The 27,498-nt window shown below is 38.9% G+C and overlaps 1 protein-coding gene across 3 annotated transcripts in view; it reads right to left on the bottom strand.

Moving 5' to 3' along the window:
• Positions 1–2,311: 2,311 nt before the first annotated feature.
• LOC116321133 (receptor-type tyrosine-protein phosphatase U-like) overlaps positions 2,312–27,498 on the bottom strand; it is a 261,081-nt gene continuing 235,894 nt past the window's right edge. For 2 of the 3 annotated variants that reach the window (XM_039605707.1, XM_039605708.1), the window contains exons 21-30: positions 24,124–24,221; positions 21,671–21,787; positions 21,356–21,510; positions 18,212–18,347; positions 16,030–16,179; positions 14,519–14,833; positions 11,406–11,531; positions 5,742–5,899; positions 4,390–4,531; positions 2,312–3,388 (exon numbers count right to left, since the gene is read on the bottom strand). In XM_039605707.1, the coding sequence (XP_039461641.1) occupies positions 3,326–3,388; positions 4,390–4,531; positions 5,742–5,899; positions 11,406–11,531; positions 14,519–14,833; positions 16,030–16,179; positions 18,212–18,347; positions 21,356–21,510; positions 21,671–21,787; positions 24,124–24,221 (1,460 nt within the window). In that variant the 3' untranslated portion in view covers positions 2,312–3,325. The remainder of the gene's footprint in view (positions 3,389–4,389; positions 4,532–5,741; positions 5,900–11,405; positions 11,532–14,518; positions 14,834–16,029; positions 16,180–18,211; positions 18,348–21,355; positions 21,511–21,670; positions 21,788–24,123; positions 24,222–27,498) is intronic. The other variant, XM_039605709.1, reaches the window with a different exon arrangement.

Genomic DNA, 27,498 nt, shown 5'->3' with positions numbered 1-27,498 from the left:
TCTCCAGTCACCCTCTCTCTCTGTGATCAATCTGCCAAAAAACTAAAAACAATATTAATTCATTCATGTGGCTTCACATCGCATGGCTTTAACCTTAACAGGAAGCCAGCAGGGGGGATGAGATGGATCTTTTGTGTTTGTGTTTGCACAGCTTGCCTTCTGCAGAGTCGTGATGCCAGGGTGTGCTACCCTCCAAACAGCCCCTCCTGCCGGCTCATTTGGCTCTTGGGAAACAAAATACCATTTGATTACAGAAATGTAAAAGCTATGGACCTAACACAGCGTGAGATAAGGAAAAAAGCCAGCCCTACAAATCCTGATGAACTCGTCCAAAGATGAGATGTAAGCCACTGCCATCAGATCAGTCATGGAAACCAGCCCGGCATTATTTGTTATTGGCTTAGAGCATGCAACAACGGCTCAATGTGTCTGCACTTTAATGTGGATATAAATAACTTATGAATGAGAATCTGAACAATCAGAAGGCTTGTGTGAGCCTGTTGTCATCGCTGTTATTATGAGGGTGTGATGATGAAAAAAGCAAAAGAAAAGAAGAAATACTAAACTATGTTATTAATGTGGCTAGCTTTAGTCATTACTGCAGGTAATTCAAGTTTAAAGATTAGTCCACTCATAACAAGCTGATAATCTGCCTGAGAACAGTTCCCTGTAACTATATATGTAAAAAAAAGCCCCAAGATGACTCAAAACCTCAAGAAAAGCAGTTCCAGATAGCTACAGAGCCTCCTTTTTAATTTCAATCAGTCATCTAGAAAAGTCTGAGTTCCACCACTTGAACACAGCCTTTCAGTGTGAAACAATGGCTCCTATAGTAATTACAGTAAACACTGCTGCAACAATGAGTCTCGCACTGTTCTCTGAATCAGATCAGCTTTAAAAAGAAAAAAAGGCAATAGCAGTGGAGGTAAATGAGGAAAAAAAAACCCACACACATTTCCAGGTTTGTGAACTGTAATCTGACATAAACAGATGCTTTGAGGAGCATGTCATCCCCATCCTTTTGTGTGCTGCACACAATGGCAACTGTGTTTTTCATCCAACATGCATTATGCAGCTTTTCATTATTTTAAAATGCAGGAAAAGCAGATAGATTCCTTTGAAAACACAAGAAGCAAATGCAATTGAACAAGGAAGACAAAAAGGACAGGCCACCCAGACAGCCCAGTGTGACCTCTGACCTGTGTTCACATTCTTTGACTGTTTCTGGAGTTCATGCACCTGCTGTGTTAGAAATCCTGTCAGTGTCCTTTCTCTTCTGTCAAGGCGCAGTGGGAGTACAGTATATTGATAAAAAAATGGAGCTTGGAGGGTAGTAGAGGGTCAAACAGTGAATCAGTGGAGCTTATTATCCACTCATTAAAAAAAAGGCGAAAAAAAAAGAAAAAAACACTAGATGTGGCATCACATGTGGAGCGCCACATGCAGATTAAGTGTGCTGGGCCCTCGATCAATGGATCATCAGGACTCTCCAATTAAAGAGGTGGTTTAATACTAGAGGGTCTGTTTGGTGGTAGTGATAAAAAAAAAGTCCATTAAAGTTGCTAATTAAATGATAAGCGTAAATTAAAACATGGGTCAAGAGAGTGAACTGTCTGGTGCTTTTTTTTTTTTTAGCACCAATATCTCTTGGATGTATGAGGCGGGGCTAGTGAGGGATTTTTCTCCCGGTGCTGGTGGTTGGGGGAGGCGACAATCTGCAAATGCAAAAGTGTTTAAAAAATGCCTTTTTGGAGTTCAGTGTCTGCCACACATGCATGTAGGACTCTGTGGGGGAGGGGAACTGGGGCATGAAATGGGAAGGCGGGTGTGTAAAAATGTGTTAAAGCTCAAGTTTTCTTCTTTGCAGTAAAAAAATCTGCATTATTATTAATTCAAGATGTAAAAATAAAGGAATATGGTGATACAATATTAATGAGAAATTCCAAAATAGCCTCCAGTCCTGGACACATTAACAGCCACTGGGTTCTGTACACAGCCACATATGCAAAGGACACCCCCCATTTTAATTCTGTTTGCAGGTGTTTTATGCGTCTTTATAGTCATGTTGTTGTCAGTTTGCATCTTATTGTGGTTGTTTATAGTCTGTGGCTTCTGTAGTTTTTTGTGTTTCTTTGTAGTCACGATGTTATCACTTTGCATCTGCAGAGCATGGATGTGTCCAGTTTATGGGTGTAGCTTACACATTCGGTAACATATCCGTGATGCTAACATGTAAATCTGTTTTTTCGTTCTGGAAGTGTAGGTCATAGAGGATGCCAAGATTCAACCCGAGTTGTTGTTGTAATAAAAACCTCTTCAAAAAGTGTGGCTATGCGGCAACAGCATATTTTATTTCTTTTCCTGTTTTATACACTATTTAGAAAAGAAAACACATTGAATAAATACAAATTTAGAAAGCAACAGATTTTCACTGTATTCTCACAGCAACACATGGTTACTTTTATGGAGCTCTCAGGACTAGCAGAGGGATTCGTTTTTGCAGAACCCACCCTAAAGCAGACTTGGGCCACACACTGCAATGGAACACTTAAGACTGGGCATGCAGATGTTGAACCCTACCCCTTTTACAGACACAGAGAGAATGGATTGGCACACTGAGAGACGTTAAGAACATCTAAAAACACCCGAGGGAAGGGAAAGAAATATCTATATACACAAAAAATAAATAAGGAGAAATTAGGTCCAAGACAACTTCACTGTACAGATATGTCCATTGGATGTGACCGACCCCTTTCCAACTCAGCCTCACTTAACCCTTTAACCATCAGCCCCACCCACGATAAATTCAAATATAATATAGTACAACATGGGATGTTCACCAACAGCAGATTGCACCATTTACAATGTTACAAACAAACACAAAATATCATCCAGTGCCTGGCCTATCAGTGTTCAGCGTTCATAGTAAGGCAGGATACAGCAGAGATCTTTGTATCCAGTCAGTGAGTTGTACAACAGGTAGTCCGGCTTGCGTTGACAGTGGTTTTATAAAATAAACTCCACTCCTGTAGTGTTCCACATTTTGGCAGATGTAGAGTGGCCAAAAAACAAAAAACAAAAAAAAAAAGAGTACGGGTTGGATCAGAGCGCAGAGAAAAAGCCAAAAAGAGTGTCAGTAGTATATTACAAATTTTCCAGGGAACTTTCTCTATCAGCCTTTATGGCCGATGTTTCATCCAGGCGTTGCAAACGAGAAAAACAGAGCTGCTTACATGGACTAAGGAGGCAGGAGCAAAGATCCAAGATGCAGGGTCCAGGATCTGGACCGTCTACTTGAGGATTGACGAGATGAAAGGGATAGATGCTATCTGACTTCCAGACAGTCCAGGTACTCCTGGGCCAGGTCATAGCAGAACCGGTACTGTTCCTGGAAACAAAACAGAGGCTTGTTTTTTCATATCATGATTATTAAATATTCTTATGTAATTAAAGTGGTTACATCCAGACTATTTTCTTGTACTGAATGAGATAAACAGTGGCCATGTCAAACATACAGGAATGTGATAACTCGATAACGTGTTATATCTTATCATATTTCTCTGTATGTTTGAGTCAAACATACTGTTTGAAAAGTTATTTTACAAACAAACAAGCTGGAACAATCTGGGAATGTATGCATTTCCAATCAACTCAGACTATGTTCAACTTGAGATAAGCACGTGCATGAGTAGACAACGTAATTCATCATCAATGACACTCTGATTTACCACAGTAACATGTAACTAAAGATCAGACTCGCCAATATAATCCAGTGGATTATATTATATGTCGGTGCTGAGCGTGATATTCGTCATGAAAAACAGGAGAGATTTTAATCAGTTTGGCCCACTCTGTCATTATTAAAGAGAAAATAAAATTTTGATATAAAATATACATTTTTTATACTGTTTTTAGTTATCATTTACCCAACTTGAATTTTGATTTGAAATCTATAATCCAATAGGAACAAAATGCAGGCAACAGAAACGGAAGATAAAAATCAGGAGAAACAGATCAGACAAAGTTTATTTATAGATCTGTGGTTTTAGTTACCAGAGTGGACCTGCCACAAAGACGTTTTTAAATTAAACGTATTTATGTTTTTTCTTTATAATTCTTCAGTAGAAATCTAATGTACTGATGGTGATGTAGTAACCTAATTTTTTTTCCTTCTTTTTGAATACGAAATGTCATTATTTCTTCCCTAACTGGTTGAAAATGTTTTTAGCCCCAACCCCCCACCCATGCCTATCAGCAGGTTTTCTTTATAGAGTCTGTTACCCCGGTAACAGAGAGAGTTTAAGTGAAACTCATGTCAGGGTTAACAAAATCAGAGTCATTAGCTAAACCTTCCTAGAATAGTCCCAAAGTCTCCTCCTTGTTGCTTACCATTGTCTCCACCATGTTTGGCTTAGAGTTGCGCAGCGTTTTGGCAGCAAAGAACACATCCACCATGCTGTGGTGTCGAATCATTTCCAGGATCATGGTGCAAGCACAGAAAGTACCGCTTCGGCCGCCGCCATTCCTACTCCAGAAGGAATGAACAAAGACACACACAGAAAATAGAAGCATAAAGACATGAGTGACCTAATAAAGATGTGGTAGAGCAGCTCACACAGCCTCTCAGAGGGGGAGCTACAGAGTGAAATGTCACAGTTTGACTGACCGCAGATCAAGCATGCTGCCAGAAAAAGGCCAGCCGGCAGTCATGCAAGATGAATATCTGAGTAAAGTTCTCATTAAAATACAGGAGCTGGGATTTAATCAGATATTAAATGTCTTACACATAGCCTGATCTCCAGAGAACAAAGGCCCTGACATGAGGGATAGGGGACAGTAATTATCCGGTGCTGATGCCATATTTATTGGATAATATTTCTTCAGCAAAACTGAAATTTAACTGTTAAGAAAAGAACTTTCTGTAAGCATTTAAAGAAAAAGTAGCAAGGTGAACAATGTGAATGTAAGCTGTCATTACTTGCAGTACGGACTACTTGAGGTCAAACATTCAGAAATTCAGCCTTCAACAGAGCCTGAAAGAGACTGAGAACCTCAGCCTTTTAGACATGAAAACTTAGACCTGCTGTACTCATAATGCTAATGCTTGAATTCAGTAAAGATTTTAAAAGTACATAGACAAATAAATGAAGTAAAAATTCCTTTTGCATGATGCAAATTACATGCACAGCACTGTGAAAAAGTATTCACCCTCTCCCTAATTTATTTCATTTCATTTCTTTGCATTTTTTCTAATAAAACAAATGTAATATTAGATAAATTTTAAATTATTTCATTAATTAAAGGACAAAAAAAAATTCAAATCTATCTGGCCCTATGTGAAAAAAAGAATTACTTCCCGTTTCTGACAATGAGTCTTTCAGATTGCAAGTGATCCAGGTCCTGAAGCAGGTACTCACATGGTGCCTTTATTTAGCACTTTTCTAGTCATTGTACATATATTCAAGCACACTGTGTACTCTACATCCATGGCCAATTTAAAATTAGTTAACCTAACATGTGTATCTTTGGATTGTGGGAGGAAGCTACAGCACCTGCATGGTGAACATACAAACTTCACACAGCAGGCGTTTTAACCAGGAACTGTGGTGCTGTGATGCAACCTTCACTATCTTTCTACCCAGTGCTGGTACAAAGCAAACAACCCCAAGTGGTTATTGTAGCAATGACAGCTAAATTAAAGAAACAGAATGGATGGTGCAGGTGTATGTAAGCAGACTCACAAGCAATGAACGACGGTGCGTCCTTCCCCACACTCCCTCTGCCAGTTGTGAACCTGAGCCAAAAGGCTCAGGAAGGCTTTCTTGGAGTCGGGCACATCACGGTACGGAGACCAACGCAGGAACTGGAAATGACGCACAACAAGCTGGCCTTCCTGAAGCTGCACAGGAGAGAAGCAGAAAAAAGAAAAAGCTTCATCATGCATGCTTCACACACCACAAATCCATTCAGAAACATATGTGCTTATCAGCCAGAGGCGATTCTGTCAGCACTCAGACCTGTTCTGCTTCTGTACTTTTCTATTAGGACGTTGTTAAAAACACATCAAACTCAGTTATCAACAAAAATGTAAACATAGTTTAGAAGCCATCAGATTTCATATCTTCAAAGCATTCCTACCAAGCAGCAATAACCAAATCTTTTGAATTTAAAGTGACAGTTTTCTACATTTGCACCTAAATAAAATATGCAAAAGTTTTTTATACTTTTAGCTAACTGTTGCTGATTTAAAACATTCTGGGACATGGAGAGCAGCATTATCCATCTTCACGTAGTCATGTTTACATGTTTACAGATACTTGATGACTTTAAATCTAATAGCTATCCTCTCAGCTGTAGTTTTACCTTCAGCAATTCCTGGTAAAAGGAATTTTAGCTGCTAAATAGTTCACTAACGTCATTAGCTGTAAACCAGGTGCATCAGAGCAGAGAGTGAAATGAAAACACAACAGTTTCGGCTCTTAAAAAACAGAGAAAGATGGAACAATCTCCTTTAGAGATTGGTTTTAATTATCTCTGAGGCTGTAAGTAAAATCACACACGGTCGCTTGATCCATTAATATAAAAATATTGATTGGTGCAGCTTTAAAAGCATATTTCATTAGCGTATTTGATGGCTACTTGAAAGTTTGACCTCACCAAAGCCCAGGCTATAAAATTGTCCGAAAATACAGTTTCAACTTTCAGGGTCCAAGGTGTGTTTAACTGAAATTGTACACAATCATTTTTAAAAAATTAAAGAAAATGTAGAGTATACTAAAACATTGCTTTATAGTGTCTTTAGTGAAGAAGGACTCCAAAAGGTACCTTTAATTTTAAGGAATACAAGAAGTAACAATGCCTCTGTTGTGAGGTAGAAGCGCATCACAGATAAGATAACGTTTGGTAACACGTAGGACCTGTGCTATCTACTGGACAATAGAATACCTTCTTAGGACAGAGTTTAATGGTGTCTTGCTCTGGTGTTTCTGTCTTCTCCAGATCCTGTGAAGAGGACATGTGGGCAAAGTTTCTGACATGATGTCAAGATAATTGAGGGGAAGAGTGGGATACTGAAGTAACAGGGGAGGTTAACACTACTGTTAGGTGAAGACAAGAGGCACATCTGCTTCTGAAAGCACCTACAGAATATTGTTGAGGATCTACTGAGGTCAAAGGATAGGAGGTGCAACTGCCGCTACAGCTCATGCTAAGCTACTCAGACAAGACCCAGACGTGAGCAAAGACAAAGACTCACTACTGGTAACACAAATATTTTAGTCATACTCAAATGTTGGATATGGTCAAAATGAAAAAAACAACTTTTTTAAAGTAATATTTGATTGTTAAAATCACTTTTAGTATTGTATAATTGCTCAAATAAAACAATAACTGCTTATTAAATAGGTCTCGGGACTACATGCGGCTATGTTATCATGTTGTTCATACAGTTGCTTTTTGAAAGTAGGGTTATTACCCTGCAAATTACTCCAACCGCTGAGAAGAACAAAATCAAGCTGGGACCTAGGTCACCGTTCAGAACTATTATACGCATGTCAGGCTTCATTTATCCTCTTGAAAATAAATGAATTGATTGGGTGCCAGGAACTACAGCTGAAAAAAAGTTGTCTGCTGAGGTAGGGCTTGATCAAGTGTTTTTGTCCATATTCAATGTTAAAGTAAAAACATGTCATTTGATAAGAAAATTAGATGTTTAAACAGCAATTTTAGAAATTAAGTCTGTCAAACTGACATATCAAGGCAACCGAGAGACATGCAGGGTTTACACTTGGATCTTAATGTTTCGTATTCTTTACAGGAAAGAAAACGGAGGGAAAGCAATTAAACCTGTTCATTAAGTCAAGTCAGAGAAAATAGTTTGGACACTGGGGAGAAGTTAAATAGTTTGGAATTGTAGAAACCAGCAGTGTCTCTCCATTCTGTTGCTGCCTCCTCATGGTAATTCATGACATACAAAATAACAGAAACACAGTTGAAATCTCAAACCCAAAAACCTTTAGAGATTTATGTAAGGCCTGGCTGATGTCACTCAGTTGTGTGCACGTAGAAATACAGGGCTTCCAATAAAGGTGGGCTGCCTCAGTGGAAATTCTAAGAAGTCTTTTTCAACCCCTTAGATAATAAAATGCACCTCACCTGCCACTCTGTTATTTTCTTTGTTTAAAGTGGATGGAGGAACATTCATTCATTTTTTAATGGGGATTTAATTAAACATGCAATGATCTAATGATCAACACATATACCTAATCTAACCTAATATATCTATAAGTGTTGATTCTATAATGTAGTGACTGAAGAAAACCACTGGCATTTAGACTGATTCCCTACAAGCCTTACTTTCATTGTGGACTTTTAGGAGGACGGTTGCTGTTTTGCGATATCTGGTATATATCTGTAGCTTTTCCCTGTGTTTCTCTGTTACCTCCACCTGCATCTCATTCTCACTCTGTTTGTCACTCCCATTGTATATATACTCTAGTCCTGTGTTCCACTTTGTCAACTCATCTGTTGTATATTCCTTACTCAGGGCCCTATTCCATGAAGCAGGTTAAACTAACAGCTTCAAGCTTGGTGACCCGAAATGAGGAGAATTTGAATTTTGTGTTTCTGAAAGAGAGTTAAACTTAGTGGACTACATGCTCTGAACCCTGTACTAGTGATTTCAACATGTCCAGGGTATGTTTCTTTATCTGGATTCACTTAACATAACATTGGTGTTTAGGATAAGTGGTCATACAAAGCTGGTTACCAGCTCACTAAGTTAACCCAGCGTTCCCCCTGTGCATAGCTTAGCTAGCCCAGACTGTGTGAATGACATCACTCTAAAAGCTCTACAGCTGTGGAAAACCTACCACAAAGCCTCCACAACAGTTGTCCATATCCACACTCATGACTTAAAATATCATCAGTCAGAGATCTTTAAAAAAGACTCGTGGGCCTACTATGGCCACTTGAAAGCAGCGTATCATCTGTTTGCTGACACCCCCCTATTAGTGTTGTGAAGTTCAGCTTTCTGTGTAAGTTTCACATCTGGCTTAAGGGCTTCTGCAGGAATAAAGACATCCCCTTTGTAGACAACTTCACATCATTCCTCAACCTACGTGAACCTTTTAAAGCAAAATGATCTTCACCCAAATGACGGGGATTCAAGTATTTTGACCACAAATATTGATCTAAGCCTTCACTCGTGACTTCTACAGCATGATGGTGGAAAGATCCTGCTAACCCCTGCTCCATGACAGGTACAGTTATTTTCTTACCATTAATATTAGATAGATTTTCACCAGATAAATTGCACATGCGCTGTTCTACCACTACAACACCAAGTTTTTAGGTCTCAAGGTCAGCCACTTCAATTTCACCAATTCCTGTGATTATAAGGTACAGATATAAAAACCCACATTGACCATATTTGTACAGCCAGGTTTAATAATCTTACTGTACTATGTAAGTGTCAGCCACTGAAGCTCGTCTCTCCTGCAGTTATTGGTTTTTATAACAATAGATATTTTAATTAATAAATCATTTGTTTATAATGGGTTTATGACCTGCAGTATCTGTTTCAGTTGGTTTAAACTAGGGCACTGCTGGTTTTACGGAATTTTAGTCACCCAACTACAAATTCTTGAATTCTTGATTCTGAGACTGTCAGGCAAACTAATGCTCTTGTAAACTAAAAGCATTCGTTTACAAGGATAATTTAAACTGTATTTAATTTTACTCATGATTCATTTCACACTTTCCGAGTCACTGCTTTTCAAAATTCAGTGTGAATATCCACTTTGCCGTATTGTTATCTACCAATCTCTTAAATCTGGTAATATTTCTGAATGAATTCTCTAATCTGCTTTCATCTTATGCTGTTAATTTTGAGAAAAACATTTTGTTAGGTGTGATTAATTTACACATTGATGATCCCTCAAACTGCACTGTCTCAATATTTCAAAGTCATTTAACTTAGCACATCAGTTAAATGACTTATAAGCACATAATGATGGCTGTACACTGGATCTGGTCTTTACTCTCATCATATCAATGAACTCCCTGAATATGTCTGAACCAGTGTCTGATCACAAATGTATAATTTCTGACACTTTTACAGTCAGTCTTGTCTTCCCAGAACATTTTGCTAGATTCATTAACAATAATATGCACAATCCAAGGTTCTTGTTCAACACAATAACACATCTCTGCTATATTTTCTATCTACGAAAAAAAAATTCTAAACGTTTTTGTTCCCAAGATTAACTGTAGCAAGTCGCAGTTTAATTCTGTGTTCTTGCAACCTGCCCAACAGTTTCACCTACTTCTGTTTTTCAGGTTTTATCTGATTTTCACAACAGATCTCACTGATATAGTCACACACATGCACACTTCTTCCTGCCCAACTGACATTATCCCTCCTAAATTCATTAAAGAGGTTTTACCTGTCATCTCCGCTTGACTTCTCTCTATTATAAACAATTCCCTTTTATCTGGCTGCAATCCAGACTACTTTAACCCTGCCAGTATCTCCCCTCTGCTTAAAAAAAAACCCCTTCATAGACCCCACTGACTTACAGATTTACAGGCCCATTTCCAAACTGCCATGTTTTTCAAAAAACATTTTTGTGAAAGTTGAGGCTCATCAGCTTCTTTAGCTGGTTCAGGAAAACAACATTCATTCCACTGATAGCACTGAAACAGCATTACTGAAAATGAATCATATTCTTATCTGCACCTCTCATACAAGGTATCTGTGGTATCCGAGGTAACATAACTCAGATATAAAATTAGCTTACACACAATTTTAATATATAGCGTGCACAATTACAATGTACCTGACCACTTTTAAGATCAAATACTAAAGCATATAAAACAATAAAATTGCTTCAAAAGAGTCCAGTATACACTGGTATGCTGGACTCTTGTCATCAGTAATGGCTCTCGACACAAAGGTGGTTGTAAGAGATTCTTGAAAGCTTCAACATGGTCCTCCCAATAGTGCATGTAATGCAAGTCCTAACATCGACTTATAGAACGTGGCTCCCATCGTCGTGCATTACTGTGTCATGTTTGCTCATGTATAGCAGGAACAATACTAGAACTCCTATAATTGTTAGAAGAGCAGAAATGTGCAACTCAAACTAAATATTAATATACTGACTTTATAGCAGTTTCCCAGGTAAGAAGCTGAAATTGCTCTAAAATGTTAAGATTCTTTTTTTCCCAAGCTGAGTTGCAAAACTGTTGCAAGCACAGTTTGCTGTTTCCATGTTATTGATTTTTCTTAGCAAGACTTAGTTTTCTTAGTATAATCTGTCTCCTGATTCACCATACTCATTCAAATATCACTGAGTAGGCCTGGACATCACTGTGATTTCTTTTGTTATGGTGGTTCCACCTACCCGAGTTATATTCTGAACCCGGAAGAGACGGATTATAACATCATCGTCAGCTGTCCTAGACAGAAGCTCCACGGTCATGGGTCCAAACTGCTGCAGGCCAGGTTCAGGCCAGTACTGCAGACAAGGCTGAGATGAGAGAGGAGGGAAGAAGAGAAGGGAGCAGGTCATTACCCCACAGTTGCTTGAGGCAGTGCAAATAATTATGTCAGCACCCAGTGATGGTGAAGCCAGTAACAAGACACCTGAGTATTGACAGGAGAGACAATTAGCCTAAATGACAATGATTATCTACAAATGGCAACTGTGAATTAAATGAGCAAAAAAACAAACCACTCATCACCAGGAACAATCCTTCACATAAGCAGCGGTCACCTAGCTTGAATTATTCATGAGTCCCAATCATTACCATTAGTACATTATAAATTAATGGAGTAAGAGACCTTGGCTGTGCCCAGGAGAGATAAACAGGAAGTTAGCTGAGAGGTTGGACGCTCACAAAAGACAAGGTCTCCTATCACTGCCACTTCAAAAGCGCATCCCCTGGCCAAGTGGGAGTGTGTGTGTGTGTGTGTGTGTGTGGGGGGGGGCACAGGGGAGCAAGCGCTGACATATAGACGTATTCTGCAGTGACTTTGGGGTTGAGCAGATCCTTAGAGTAGGAAGTGATAACGGCATTTCACACTGACAGAAGGGTATTAACCGGTGACATTGGGCAGGAGGGGCGATAAATATTTATACATCCAGACAGGAGACAGGCAGCTCCAAGTTAAGAGGACAAATTGAGTGAGTGTGTGTTGGAGGGTCAAACTGTTAATCCACTGGTAGTGAGACAAGGAGGAAGATGAAGAAGAAGAAGAGAGTGACAGAGAAAAAAGGACAGGTTGCAGCTGACAGGCATAGTGGAAATGGTGAGGAGGAATAAGACATGACACGGTGACAGAGGAGCGATAGCGAGACAGCAGAACAAACCCACGCTTGAGCAAACATGGGCCCAAATGATAAGAACGTGTTAATGCAGTGACGGCCTGTGTAAATGAATTGGATGGCCTGAACAGAGGATTGAAGCTTTGTGTAGAGAACAAGTTATAGGCCAGGCGTGAGATGACCTCTCCAAACTGTGTGTGACTCACATTCATATCTTATTTTAAAGGAAAAGAGGACAAGAATTACATGTTGACGCTGCTAGTGTCCATGCGCTATATTAAAAAGAAAGCCTTGTAAACACTAATCTTTGTTTTACTAAGATTTTTAAATACAGGCTTCCCATTTGTGATTACAAGTAGTGCTGGAGTCTGTTTTCTGAAAACATTTTCCTTTTATTTATTAGCTGACAATACAAGGAGTGCCAGCATGGCAAATGACACATACTCTATTTCTGTGATTTCAGTTTTAGCAGTGCTCATTTTTAAACAGTAAAAAAAAATCATTATATTTGTATATCGATATAAGCAATCATCGAGTTTTAGTTTGTGAAGTCATTTCCAAATGGAATTAATAGAGCTGATTGCAGCATTGCTGTTTATTGTATTTATCTGAATACTACTTGTCACGGCGAATGGGATGAGCCGTGTGAGGAATTAAATGAGGATCCAAGTGCAGGCACTGAGATGCAAAGGTGGTTTATTGTAGAATAGAGCACAAGGTGGAAATCGCAACACGGAACAAAACTAAACTATACTGAGATAAACTAAACTACAGAATAGCAAACCTCAACATGAAGGTAGGCAGACAAAGGTACATGATGGCTGACAGCAGGGAAAACACACAGTAGATACGCAGACAGACCAGCAACTAGTGCACGAGTAGACACGACTTAAATAACAGCTTGTCTTATATTGCATTGGGGGAACCTGCTCGTAAGACTGGAAACCTTTTGAAGAACTTTGATCAATTCATCCACTTTCTTATCTAATTCAGGGTCACGGGGGGGAGCCTATCCTTGTTGTCATATGGTGAACTTGCTTTCCCTAATATAGGCACAGCACAGAGCAGAAAATTCTGGCATACTACTTCAAAGGCCACCCTAAAAGTTTCTAAACCCCACAAGCACTAATTTCTTTGTAGGGTAAAACGATCTCTTCAAAAGCTCCCAGCGGAAAGAAACTGGATGTGCTGCTGCAATCTTCAGGACACCTCGGGTTGTTGCTGTGAGAATGTTTTAGCTCTACACGTAGCTCTTTATTCATGGTGTGATCAGCTTTAAATACAATTGATGACATTACAGTGACATGAAAGAGTTTAAAAAATTTTACGGCAGCCTTGGCTCACTAAAAAGCCCAATCCATTAAAATTGGGAATGACAGTTTGCATGCACTGGCTGGACGCTGATATGCTTGAATTTTGACAAGAGTGTCTGTTAGAATTATTTATCAAAGCAAAAATGCTTTTCACAACCCAAATTAAGTTCACATTAAATAATCATCCATTGATTTTTTCCTGAATGATGTAAATGTTTTATATTTTGATGCATCTTTTAAAAATTTCATTTGGAAAACAAGGTCACCAAGGTCCTCGAATTGGAGTATCTGAAATAGAAATGTATCTCTCTTATATATAAAAGTAAAAGTGCTCCTCATACTCATCTCTGCTGCTTGATTTCTGAGGTTGGAGGAAATGCTCCTTGCAAGCAGACTTAAAAGGGAGCTTGACAGCGCTTTAGTTTACATCGCTTTTTTCTGTTCTTTTTCTCTGCTCTTCAACTTAGTGCTTGCCTTGCAGTGCTTGGAAGTGGTAGAAAATTGGTCCTGGCATTTTTCTGACCCTGCATCTTCTTTAGATAATAAATACATTTCACAGGGGAAAAGCTGCACTGGTGGCAGCAGTTAAACCTGACTGTGCTGAATAACAGAAAACATAAGATAAATTATATAGATACAAAATATAGCCAAACGTCTCTGTTTTTGGACATAAAAGCTGTTTTTTGAATTCAGGTAAAAAGAAAAAGGATTAACATTAACTGTTGCAGATGTTCTTAGAAAGTGAGATTTAATCGCCTATGGCTGAATTATAAGTTGAAAACTGATGAGTTAGATATTAGAACCTAAACTAATGAGATTAATAATAAAATTATTTCCCCTTCCATATGTGTGAACGGTTTAGTCACAGTCTCTTACCCAGGCTGAGTTGGACTGGTTGAGCTGATTGAGCATCACCACAGAGGTGCAGCCGTAGTCGTACACGAGCCTCCAGAAGTCGGTGGTTGTGCCGGGCAGTGGGTGTGGCGTCACCACAAAGGCAGCAGGCCGGAGGAAGCTGTCTGCGAGCGCTGCGTTGATGTAGTTGCTGCTCTCTCCCTCTGTGGTGACGAGAAAGGCCAGCGAGCGGTCCGGTGGCAGCACATCCATGCTGCGGTTCTTCTCACGGTTCCGGGGCATCAGGGAGATGCTGCACTCCTCCACATCCAGGTGAGGAGTCACAGAGTTCAGAGTCTGGGGAGGAGGAAGAGAAGGAAGAGGACCGGGGAAAGTAAAGGAGAATACAATGCAGAGAAGATAATTAGAAAGACCGGCACGCATGTTTGAGAATGTTTCCACATTCTAGATTGGGAGATAAAGTGAAACACTAAGAATAAAGATTGTGATAAGAGGAGACAAACGCAGCGAATGAGAAATGGGATCAAAGAGGGATTGACGGAGGCAATGAAAATGTTCTCTGCTCAAGCAGCCTCACTGTCAATACCTGACAAGCATACCTATCTTAGAAAACTTTAAAACACATTTGTTATCAGTTTAAACCCCCACAGAGTTTAATAGATAAAAACACATTTATTGCAATCTAATACACTACGAAAAGCATATTATAGAGGAATTGGAAATTGAAAGGGAACGATTATCTAAGCTGCCAGATAGTATTGTGAATGATGCCCCATTGGTTTAGATAAAATGAACAGAACTTGTAACCATAATATTGCATTTAGGAAACAAGTTGCAGTTATGAGCACTGAGAGCAGGGAGCCGGGTTCTAGGCGAGAGATTCTAATTATCCCACCCCTACATAAAGGTCACCGATCAATAACACATGTATAAAGCAAAGCAACTACATAAAGAACAAATACACAATGTGGGTTTCAATCTCCAACTTAAAGCTTCTAGTGATGACTGAGTGATTTTTCCCACATCAACATGACGTCCAGATGAACAGAACTGACTTTCTGGGATTTCCTTACTTGGACGACCAAGGATGCATACGAGCTGTTTGTTCGACTGATACAAAAATCAAGTGTTTTCTGTTTTGGAATGTGGTAGTGAGTGTTCAGACACCTTCCATTGGAGTCTGTGATACTTTTAACTTTTAATAAGTAATTTAAAGTGTGAACATTCTCAGGCAAGTTCAGAAGTGTCTTTTTTTCCAACTTCTAAGTGGGTTTTAATCTTTATGGGTGTTTTTTTTTGCCTTTTGAATATTCATTTGTTGAACTGATTTAGGTGAGAAAAGGATCCAGAACACAGATTCAACAAATATGTGTCTCTGTAGACAACAAAAAAGTAAGAAAGTGCTGTTTTGCTGTGATTCAGCTGATTTCACAACATGCATAACATGTGACATTTTAACTCTACCTCAGTTTTGAAAGGAAAAATGACAAGAATAATCACCAACCTAAACCGTCATCGTCCCTCAGTATTACCTGAAACTCCTCCTTCAGCTGCGAAGTGTTGCTCTGTGAGTCGACCTTTAGCATTTCTTTGTAAGTGAGCGCAAACTCAGTCACAGGGATGGCAGTCTCTCCACACAGACAAGCCTCCAGGATGGCATCATGGATGAAAACATACTGTTCCTTAAACACACACAGAGGGCAATGCATTTCCACTTTTCCCAAGTCACATAAAACCTCCCCGTCTCACCGAAGAGCGCCCTCACTGTTAATTGCCCACTCATCAAAAACAATGCTGAATTTAATTAATGTTGTTGACTAACAGTCAGAGCTGTTCAATACTCTTCACATTACCATGCCGACACTCGGGCATTGTTTCTAAGCAGAAAAAAGTGTCCATAAAATGGGGTAAAAAAGTCCATCAGAGGAGCTAAACACTGCCCACACACACCATTTAAAAAAGTCACGAGCTGTGCAATTAACGAGGAAACTAGGAAATCTGTTTTGATGTTCAACAAAACAACAGATCAAAGAGCTGAGGATACATTCAGAATTACAGACATAAAACTGTCCCTCTTCCAATTTATTTATCTTTTTTAATATGCTCTATAATTGTACTCATATTTAACTGGTAGACAAGCTGCAGCTAAGAGGAGAAGAGATGAAATTAAAGGGAAATAAATACTATTGTTTGTGTATTTACTGTGCCGTCTCCTATTCCCGACTTATTAAGAAGAGAACGACGTTCCAACTTTTAATAGTTTTATTTATTGCGGTAATTAATGTCTTTCTCCAGCTTATTTATTTGAAGATTGTGAGTTCACTCTAAGTATGCTTTGAACAGAAGAACTGTGAGTTGTGAGTTTATTTATACAATTAAAGCAAGGATTTTAGGAAATGAATTAATGATATTTGTCTTTAATAAAAGAAGTCTGACACTGGTCTTCTACACTAATGTAGCTGCTTCTTTGCTAATTCAAAATAATTACATTTTTAAATATATATTCAGTGTAGAATCATTTTTGCATGAAACAGTTACAGATAATATAATTAGTTAAAGACAATAAGTTGTACATTTACATAATTAAATAAATGTATGTGTGTATACACTATTTCCCTACGTTTGGCTCCGTTGTCTCAAAAGTTGGATGGACAGTATTTTATAGAAATAAATCAGAGCTATAATATATATATAGCAATGCCTTGAAGGTGGCTTTTTACTTACTTTACTTCTTCATATTAACAAACATTTACATTTTTTCTTTCTTTTTTAAAAAACTAATTCTTCCCCATATTTTTATAAAAGTCAGGCAGCATGGTTAATCACTTAATTTGACCTGTTGCAATGACTGAAAACACCTGAATTCAAAGATTAAGACCTACGACTCATCACCTTTATCCATGCTACTTTTTTTTGTCAGTTTGGCCTCAATCAGCACTATTGTAGCTCGGCTAAATCTAAAAGAAAAAATTGAAAATGAAATGAAAAAACAATTTGTAATTTGTAAAGTTAGGCAGCTTTACAATCTTCTATCAGTAACTAATATTACAGTTGAAACAAAAATGATTTATGTTTATAAACTACTTGTGGTAAATATTTACTACTGATAAGCGGTATTCATAATCATCACCTTTTAAGATGACTTCTAACTAATAAAATTGGATTTTTCAACTCAGTTTGCAGTCTTAATATATGACATGCTACCACCAAACATTAGAAAATTTAATCCCAAAAGGTTGATTCTGTTTGTCTGGACATAGCGTTTTCAGTGGGAGAAACATTTCGTCACTCATCCAAGTGACTTCTTCAGTCTCAGCTGAATGCAGGTTTCCCCAGCCTTATAAACAGTACATTTGCACAATGACTGAAACCAGCCCACTGAAGGAACAATGGGCTGTAAGGTCTGATCATTAACATGCAAATCCCACTGAAAACACCACGTCCAGATGAACAGAATTAACCTTTTGGGATTTATATCTCAACTGTTACATCAAAGACTGTGTGTGAAGACCTCTACCTTCACCTGAATGCTGTCTCAGAGTCTTACGTTTATTGAAAAGAATACAGTCCTGATGTAAATGTGTGGAAGGAAAAAATACAATAGATGGAAAATGTGGGCCACCAGCAGCTTCCTGCTGTTAAGGCTAAACCTGTGAGCTTCTGTTAAAGCCATCAGCATGGCATCTCTAACCACATTTCCGCTCTCCCACTCACTTCAGTCTGGATCATGTTGATGCGACGTGAGCAGAGGGTCTTAACACAGTTGTAGATGTCCACCACTCCTTCACACTCAGCCATATCCAACATGACATCTAGAACGATGTAGCAGCCGGTCCTGCCTGCTCCCATGCTGTCACAGAGGAGAGGGGAGATGGATTGAAAAGCCTGAATATACCACTGAAAAGAAAAAAAAAAAACTCAATAGGGATCCTTTTTTTAATAAATGAGATTCTTTAACTCGTGTACAAAAGGAGCTTTTGTCCTGCAAATAAAGACAGTGGATACACTAACCTTCTATCTTCTATCATAGCTTGAAGTTTCAGTTAGCTGCAGAGTGCTAAAACATTTAAACATAGGCCACTCTGTTCTGGCCTATGCTTTGCTTTAACACTGCTGTAAAGATGTTCAGATGTCTGTGAATGCTTCAGCTCTTTCTAGGTAAGGCTTAGTTACTTTAAAACTGTGCCTGCATTGGGATATCTTATACCCAAAGAAATATTTGTCTTCATATAGCCATTGCTCTTCCACTGAAAGGAAAAACACTCTCAGCAGTGCGCCAGTGTTGTTAAAAAAGCATCACTTATGATAAAACGGAAAAGCATCGCAGCTTAATCAGAATCAGAACCTGAAATCCAAGAGAGGGTGTACACTGGCAGACCGGGCTAAAATAAAAACAAACACCTAGAACACATCTCAGCATGTTGGTGATTATTACAAATCCAAAGTGACTCAGTGCTTATATTTCTCACGGTTGACCTAATATAGAGTGTTGTTGTTTTGACAACTGAGTTTTTTGGACTGACTTGGTGCCATATAATACACAGTACCATCAGGTTATAAAAGGCAGACAGCACAAAAATAAAACTAGCTGTTTTTTCATATGATTGACCTAATCACAAACTCTCTCTCTCTCTCTCTCTCTCTCTCTCTCTCACACACACACACACAAACACACAAATGGCATTCCCAGTTCTTGCTTTGTTCTCTCAGAAAAGTACCTGACTTGCAGTCCAGTAATACAAAAAAATATTGCAAAAATCATGACTTATGTTCTGGAGTGGCTGTAGCTCACAAGGTAGAGTAGTTCATCTACTAAAAGGAATGTTGGTGGTTTGACACCTTGCTCCTCCCAGTCTGCATGCCAAATATCCTTGGGAAAGATACTAATCCCAATTTGCTCTCCGATGCATCCATATGTGTGTATATATATATATAAAAATCACTTAAAGTGCTTGTATGAATGGGTGTGGATGAGTGAATCAGGCAAGTTGTGTGAAACACTTTGACTCCTCAAGTAGAGTAGAAAAGAGCTATATAAGAACCCGTTTATTTAATAACCAGAAACTAACAAAAAAATTGACATAAGTTTCATTAAAATGTAAATCCTGACAGTGGAATTTTCCAGGAGTGACTTACTTGTCTGTGTGTATGGCTGTATGTTTTCCTCAGGACTGAACAAATAATAATAAACTTGTAATAAATCCATTCTCTAGCCCTGTTGGATTATTATTTTCTAAAGCATTACATCACAAAGTGTTTAACTACAATACCGCTCACACAAGTAATTGTGAACAATAACTAAAAAGTAAAAATGTATTTTAATGAACTGAGACACAGGTTACCCAACTATCAGTTGACATTTAAAATATCTGTGCTTATTCTGCAGCAACCTTTGGGGCCATTAATAATGGTTAGCAACAAAGAGAATTTTATTCTCATGGTTTTGGTCTTCTCCATTTTTTTAAACTCAGTCCATGATTAAAGGTGTGGCTGCTTTCACATCAAGTGGGTGGCAAAACAGGAAGCTGTTGCATGGGGCTAGTGCAAACTGGGTTTTGGTATAAATGAAGTCCTGTCTGTATTTACAAAAAGAGTGCAATGAAAAGTTTGTGTGCAGTGGAAACTCAGAGACTTTTGTGACTGACCCTATTGCATCGACATTTCTCTGAGTTCCTGAAGGTGCAAAATATAGTGTGAATTTTTATGAAGTGAATTTTTAATAATATTTAAAACCACCTTATCACCCAAATATGGTCACTTGAGGTTAAAGTAAGATGTAATGACCAAAACACTAAAAATTAGGCTTCAAAACATTAATTCATGTCATTCGTGTTTCTCATATGTTTTTCTGTTGTGAGTGATTACATTCAGTATACTTGTGTATACACACTGGATTTTTGCATTCAGACTTGTTTGTTGTAAAGCTGTTTGTTACTCAAACTGGCATTTAATTAATTCATATGACATTTTTTTTACTTTCATCCGGCATCTTAAGCACTTTAGGGATCCCAGGTGTTAAAATAAAATAAATTTCATTGGCACAGAACAAGTCATGCTCCACTTTAAAGTGAAGGCTGTAGGAACAGTTATCCTGCACGTCATCGCATGTTATGACAAAGAGGTAGAGACAGAATGAAATAAAGGCATTTCTGAACTTGGTTTTGCTGTGAAGTATTGGCACAGGTTTGCTGTTGTCAAGTTCTCTAATGGACTTAATAAGCTGACAGGGTGTTACCATAGTTACCAAATGATTTGCACGAACAGAAGCTATGTCACTTATACAGACGGCTTATTATAAGATGCACCAGAGTTCAATTCACAGCTTTCACAGCAGCCCTAACAAACTGTTGGCAGTGTTACATTAGCAATTTCTCTACAGTAGAAGTAAGTTAATCGTGATTGTAGCATGACAACTTGTTCTATATTTCTTTCTATATTTTCTATGTTAAAAAAAAAATGCCCAAATGGATCAAAAAGAAATCTGTGAGCAAAAGCTTCTGCTGCAGGTCTAATAACAATTATTAGTCGACACAAAGCTTAAAAAAAATTCTTCCCTGAAAAGCCAGACGCTGTCCTTGTCCGTTGTGAAAAATCCTACCACCTGCGTCTTTGTGAATGTTTTCTGGGTATGTGTGAAGCATTTTATTTTATCAGCACTTTTGTGCTCTCCACAACACAAACACAGAGAAGCTGACAGTTATTTTGAGAAATGCATAAAAACACAGACTGAAGCTAAAATAAACAGTGCAAACTAAGCGCACTGGAACATGTTGAACATGGCGTATTTACAGGAGGGAGATTTACAGCCACCATATCTGTTAGGCAATTTGCTTGTTATCAGGACATAAGGGATGTTACCTGCAGTGGACCACCACAGGTCCAGCATCAGGAGGAGTCGAGGCCTTGACCCGGCGCAGGAAAGCCAACAGGCCCGTAGCGTGGTACGGCACGCCGTGCTCGGGCCAAGAGGTGAAGTGGAACTGGCACACTTCGTGTTTGGCAGGGTAACCTCTCTAAAACAAATAATGAGTCAGGTGTAATGTGATTTGATGATTATAAGAAGTGAAATGGCTGAAATAAAAAAGAAATGAGAGCTGAGCTGCTGGGTACAAATGACGCACACTGGCCACACTCACAGGTTTGATATAAAAATAATGCAAGAGTATGACTCACCCTCTCCATGGCAAAGGTGCGCACAGTGTACTCTGCAAGTGTTTCAGTCTTCAGCAGTGTTATCTTGATGTCACCGTAGAGCTCTGTGTCATCGGGCCAATACTTACAGCACTTCATCTGAACAAAGAAAGTTCAGATCCAGGTTAAATATAGTTAATGTATGGCTGAATTAATATAACCAGGTATTAATTCAGTTCAGTTCAGTTATAATCACCTCAAAGTGCTTTATATCATAAGGTAAGGAAGCTACAGTGAAAATCTTAATAATCAGATGACCTCCTCTATGAATGAACACTTTGCGAAAGTGGGAAGGAAAACCTCCCTTCTAACAGGAAGAAACCTCCAGCAGAATCAGCAAAGAGAGGGGCGGCCATCTGCTGTGACCGATGGGGGTGATGGCCTCTACATCATCAATGTGATTTTATTTCTTAAAAAATACTAAATAAATAGCACAATATATTTTGAATTGTACAAAAATGCTGGACGCAGAAGAAGTTATTAAAATAAAAATCACATTTATATTTCTTAATTTTTTTATTTGACAGAAGGTTTAATAAAATTTATTTAAATTTGATTAATTATTTCACAGTTCAGGCTTTTATATTTTTTGTCCCTGTAAATATGTGACCCTGGCCGACACTTGCTTCAATGTGTGATTGGAAAGTTATTTGAATTTCACAAAAAGAGATGCTATTCCATTTGTATGCTTTATGTTTAATTTATGCTTCTGGAAGGGAAACAACTGCTAAACTGTAACTTCTTTTCTAAAAGCTTGAAATTTATTGCAGTTTAAAATTAGTGAGAAGCAATCTGTGGAGAAGATTGTGAGGTACTGGCCTTTCATTTATTTTCATGATTCAAAGCATTCTTTCCAGTAATCTGTCATGTCAACAGTCTGTTGAAATGTACACAATATTAAACACAGCTAATTTAACTAACACAACTTGCTAGCTAATTTAGGATCCAGAGACTGTAAAGTTAAGAAAAAATGAAAACTTAAATATGATCAGTAACCTGAGCTGACACAAGATTTTTGTTTACTATGTACTGAAGTAAAACATTACACTAAAGCAATGTCAATCTAAATGTTTTTTTTTTAACTAAGCATAGTAAGATTTGCTACAGACTCAATCATATTCAGGGTGAAATACATATTAATATAAGATAGGCCAGTTACCCACAAAATATTTAACCACTGCAAACAGTCAATTACTTTACTAGTTAAGATATTTCTTAGGTTTCAATAGAGCAACCCAAGAAAACTACTTAGAAAACTACCTAATAGCTCAGCCACATGAGAGAAAAAATGGGATGGCAACCTTCGTGCAATTAGGGACAAATTGCTGCCCAGAAATTGCATTGAATTTTTTCACATTCAGCGAACAACTGCAAGTAATTTCTGTGACCAAACGGTTGCCCAAAGCCTGAGCATGCGGCACCCTCAACTTCTGGGTAACCACTTTCGATCGCAAGGTGAGTGACAGTACTACTTGCAGTGCCACTTGGACTGCCATCTAATTTATAAAATCAGACAAATCATTCTGAGCCAGTCTCTGTTGATGACTGCAACTCTCTTTAAAATTGGGGACTCAGCTTAACTGGTTGCCAGCTGTTTGTATTCTGGTCGCATTCCTATATAAAGGCAAAGTTGTCTGCACCTATGCCATTTTGCAGTTGACCTGCAGAAAGTGCGTCATTTTTTGTGGAAGAGTTTCTGAAGTTCTCTCTCAACTCTATGAGGTTCTGAATGTGTACAGTTAATGTGAATTTCTGTGTAGATTGCAGCATGTTTGCAACAGATGCCAAATTATTACAGTTAACTGTTGTATTACAACCAACCAAACTGCATGTAATCAGCAATTTGTTCTCATTCAACTGCAAACCGACATGTCCTCATGCACCAAAGCTGCTCTGAAGATGTAGATCATGTGCCTGAGGAACCGTTTCAAAGGCAAAGAGATCACTGCAAACAGTTTGCAGTAAGTTGGGTTGTGTTGTGGGCTGTTTTTCCTGGTGTGACTGTAGTATAACAGTTTGTGGTATCCCAACAGTATGCCCTTTTCTGTTCACTACTAATAATGTTTCCCTAACTGAGGTATCTTTCCTAGTTATGATATTTTAGAAATTGTACAGTTGCTTTTGTATACATTTTGAGTACAAACTGTAGCTTTCTGTATTCAGCAGATAGGAACAGTCAGTACAAGAGTCTACTGTATTCCAGTATTTCACCATAGGCCTTCATCAACATCAAAGCCCTGACCTTGGACCACAGCCACCAAAGTAAAAGGTGATCACTCATGATCAGACAGCTGCTGTCATTTCCTCCCACAAAAACAGAGCGGAGCAGCTCTTCTAATATATAGCCCTTGATAAAGGGAACTTCAGAATCCATCTCTCCATTCATCTTCACAGGCGGCTAAAGAGGTCACAGGACAAAGGCGAGGGAAACCTACCCTGCCCACCTCCACCAGCTTGGTGATCATGACAATGCTGAAGCAGTTCTCCTGCCAAACCATCCGCCAGAAATCGTAGATCATCTCTTGCTTGGGGCCTGTGGAGGAGGAGATACGCAACTGAGTAACAGGTGGAAGAGTGGAAACAGGGAGGAAAAAAAAATCAAGAAGAAAAAGTTACAGAAGGAGAGAGGAGGATATGGAAGGAAGAGAGATGAGCAATAAGTCAGAGAAAATAGCAGCAATAACCATCAATGTACAGGCAGTGTGTAATCCATGCCAGGGAATAGAGTAACAATGTGTCATTCATGAACTATTGCCCGCTCTCTGTTCTAATACTATGGAGAAATGTCATTTCAATACACCCACAAATCCTCCGCCATTGTGCAAATAAGCTCCTGTGTTGCCTTTCCCAGGCACCAGTGGCTGACACAAATCACAGCTTCCAGGAGAAGATGACACTTTCATTGATTTCATTACACTGTTGTGTTAATAATATCACAAGGTCCTCCTTCATACTGACTCCTCTGCCAAACACACTACATGTATTTCAGCGAACGAGATGCCGATTCATTTCAGCCCACACAGTTTGTCTAACAGAAATATCATCTTCTTTCATGTAACTGCTCTAAATGTCTTTGTATGCAAAAACATTCACATAGTAATTTTTCCTGTGTAAATCTGGGCCCAAGATCACAACTGAACCTCACAGATACTTAAATCATCAGGCTGATGATATTTGACATTTTCTATACTAAATAATGAAGAGTCACTACTACTAAGCTACTACTGGAAAATAGAAAATATAGATGCACTATACGTGTGGGTGGTCAGAAATTAACTTTCTGTAATGGTCATATTGATTATTAAAAGGATTTGGAGGCTTAAAGTCCTGCAAACGAATTCAAATATTCCCCTTTGACTGTGATCTCCAAACGTTGATATGTCAGGTAGTTTCATGTCCTGACACTGAGATTAAAAAGAGCAGCCTGACTGTTTAAAGTCAACTGTGTGAGAAACAACAGTGTGTGATGTGAAAAAACATTGATCACTTAATTTCTTGCTTAGAATGCAATGTTCTGGTTGGAAACCTTGGGTCCTGGCATTCCTGCAAGCATAATTCCATACAACCCTCCCACTCGAGCTCCACCTCCAGGATCAATGACTTGTCGGCAGCAGAACCCTCCCAGCAGAGCAATGTGCCCCCACATAGTGGAAAAACTGCTGAGGTAGAGTTCAAGGAACACAGTGAAGTTTTTTCCACAAACTTAAAGAAGTCCAGTGGCCATTAAAGTATATATCTGAAAGAGCTGAAACAATGAATGCTTGTACACACTGGCTACCAAAAAGGCACTTCAAAAGTAGGGATGGGTATTGTTTAGGTTTTATCCAATACCGGTGCCAAATCGGTACTTTTGAAACGGTGCCGGTGCCTAAACGGTGCTCGAACCGGTGCTTAAAGAATGGAGAACACAAACTTTGTCCAAAAACCTCTTATGTTTTTATTTTTAGCGGTCTCTTTTTTTCTGCAAAATGATAAGAACCGTACCAACATATAAACATCATCTGTGCAAAGATTTATGTTTTTAAAGTGAAACAGTGAAAAATTACAGCACTGTCAATACATGAATATCCGGACGTTGTACAAAAATGTCCAATTCTGGCACACAATTGGACACCATGCCAGTTGAATTTTTTAGGTATTTAAGAGCAGAAATTAATTAATTTTATTAACATGCCTAAAAATGCTTTTTTTTAAAAATACATTTTTGAAGAATTAACCATATACATTTACATGGTAATGGGCCTTTTCTGCCATGGAGCGCTTAATTGGCCTCTGGCCCTTTAAATTCTGAGGGGCTGTAACTTTGGCTTCTTTTGGTCAATTTACGTGATTGACACCTCTTTTTAATTGTTTGAGCCAATAGAGTCACAGTAACGATGCCACGTTCACGTTACTTCAACCAATCAGACGTTCCAAGGCCAAAACCCACGTGGGCCCAAATTTACTGCATGTGACGTCTGTCCAGTCACGTGTCTATAGGTGGGTCTAAAATGGAGGTTGTTGACGGAAAACGACTCTGATGCGGCTAGGTAGGCGTGGTAACTGCTGATAATCACGTGGCTACCGGCTACCGGAGAAAATAACGGAGGAAATCTGGAGGGTAAGCCAATTTCTGTCTTAGCGCATTTGCGCCGCTGTGTTTTTTTGTGGTCTTCTTTTGCGGCTCATTCAGTGAATTTTGGTCAGAGTGTGGTGAAACTTGGTGTTTGGAATTGGTGATAGCTCTGGAAGATAACCAGCCTTTCTTTAGCCGGTTACATGAAGTCTGGAGAATTTCTGGTTCGCCTTGTTTGTATAGCCGACTTGTGCGCTTTTAAATAACTGCTCGTTTAATCATGGCTTGTTTTCGTCGAATTTGCTGGTTGTAGAAATGGTTTATATGACATTTTAGCTGAGATTCAGAGGTTTCTGTGGATACCACACATGTCTGGACTTATATTTCTCACCCCATGTTATAAATGATTAAACGTGATCTCCTCCTTTTTGCTCGCGGTACCGGGGGTGTGGGGCTTAAAGCACTTGTTGCAGGCTGCTGAGTTTGCAAGTACAGCAAGACTTTTGACCGCTTCGCCTTGGGCATTTTTAATCTGTAGCTCTGCTCTAAAAGAACGTACGTACCTGGGCCCGCCTACTATCCTTGGAAAGGTAAAATGATTGGCTAGAATCCAAAGTGTATGACATCTCATGAAAAAAAAAAAGCACCGAAATAAAGCACCGAAATGTGCGCTGCTTTTCGGTCTGGTTACTACCGTTTATGTCAGAACTGGATACCGGTACCCATCCCTATTCAAAAGTCCTTCATGCTAATGACTAAAGGAGAGAAAGAGGGCAGAGAGCTTCAGGTGTTTTTTTTTTTTTTAAATAACTCTAATTTGTGTAAAAATTAAATGAGAAAGCCAATACAGGGTTTCTGAGGCTTTGTGTTTCAACAGATAAATAAATAGAAAGAGATATAAAGCAGTGCTTGTTTTCACAGCTTTTATTTGCACAGTTGTGGAATCAAAAAGCATGCCTTTGACTACATGCCCCAGGGCAAACGTGCAAAGACAACAGGAGGAGGAACAACGTTACTTGCCTGTTAAAATCAGAGCATGACAAGAGCTCTGGCTTTCGTAACAGCCGTGTACTGGTCTGTATTGATTCCAGTCAACCCAAGGTGAGTCAGCTCCAGCCTGAGTACGTTTTAATGTGCGCACGTGGGCAGCTACTTTAACCACTGTTTTTCCTCCTCCTTACAGGTTATTCATGGCTCGCCCCCCTGTTAGCGATCGCTGCAGTCTTATTTTATGTGTATTAGATATGCGAGATGA

The sequence above is a fragment of the Oreochromis aureus genome, linkage group 22 (assembly GCF_013358895.1).
Source record: "Oreochromis aureus strain Israel breed Guangdong linkage group 22, ZZ_aureus, whole genome shotgun sequence".
NCBI classification, from domain to species: domain Eukaryota; kingdom Metazoa; phylum Chordata; class Actinopteri; order Cichliformes; family Cichlidae; genus Oreochromis; species Oreochromis aureus.
The sequence above is the reverse complement of the archived record's forward strand: the minus strand, read 5'-3'. Positions and strand labels throughout refer to the sequence as shown.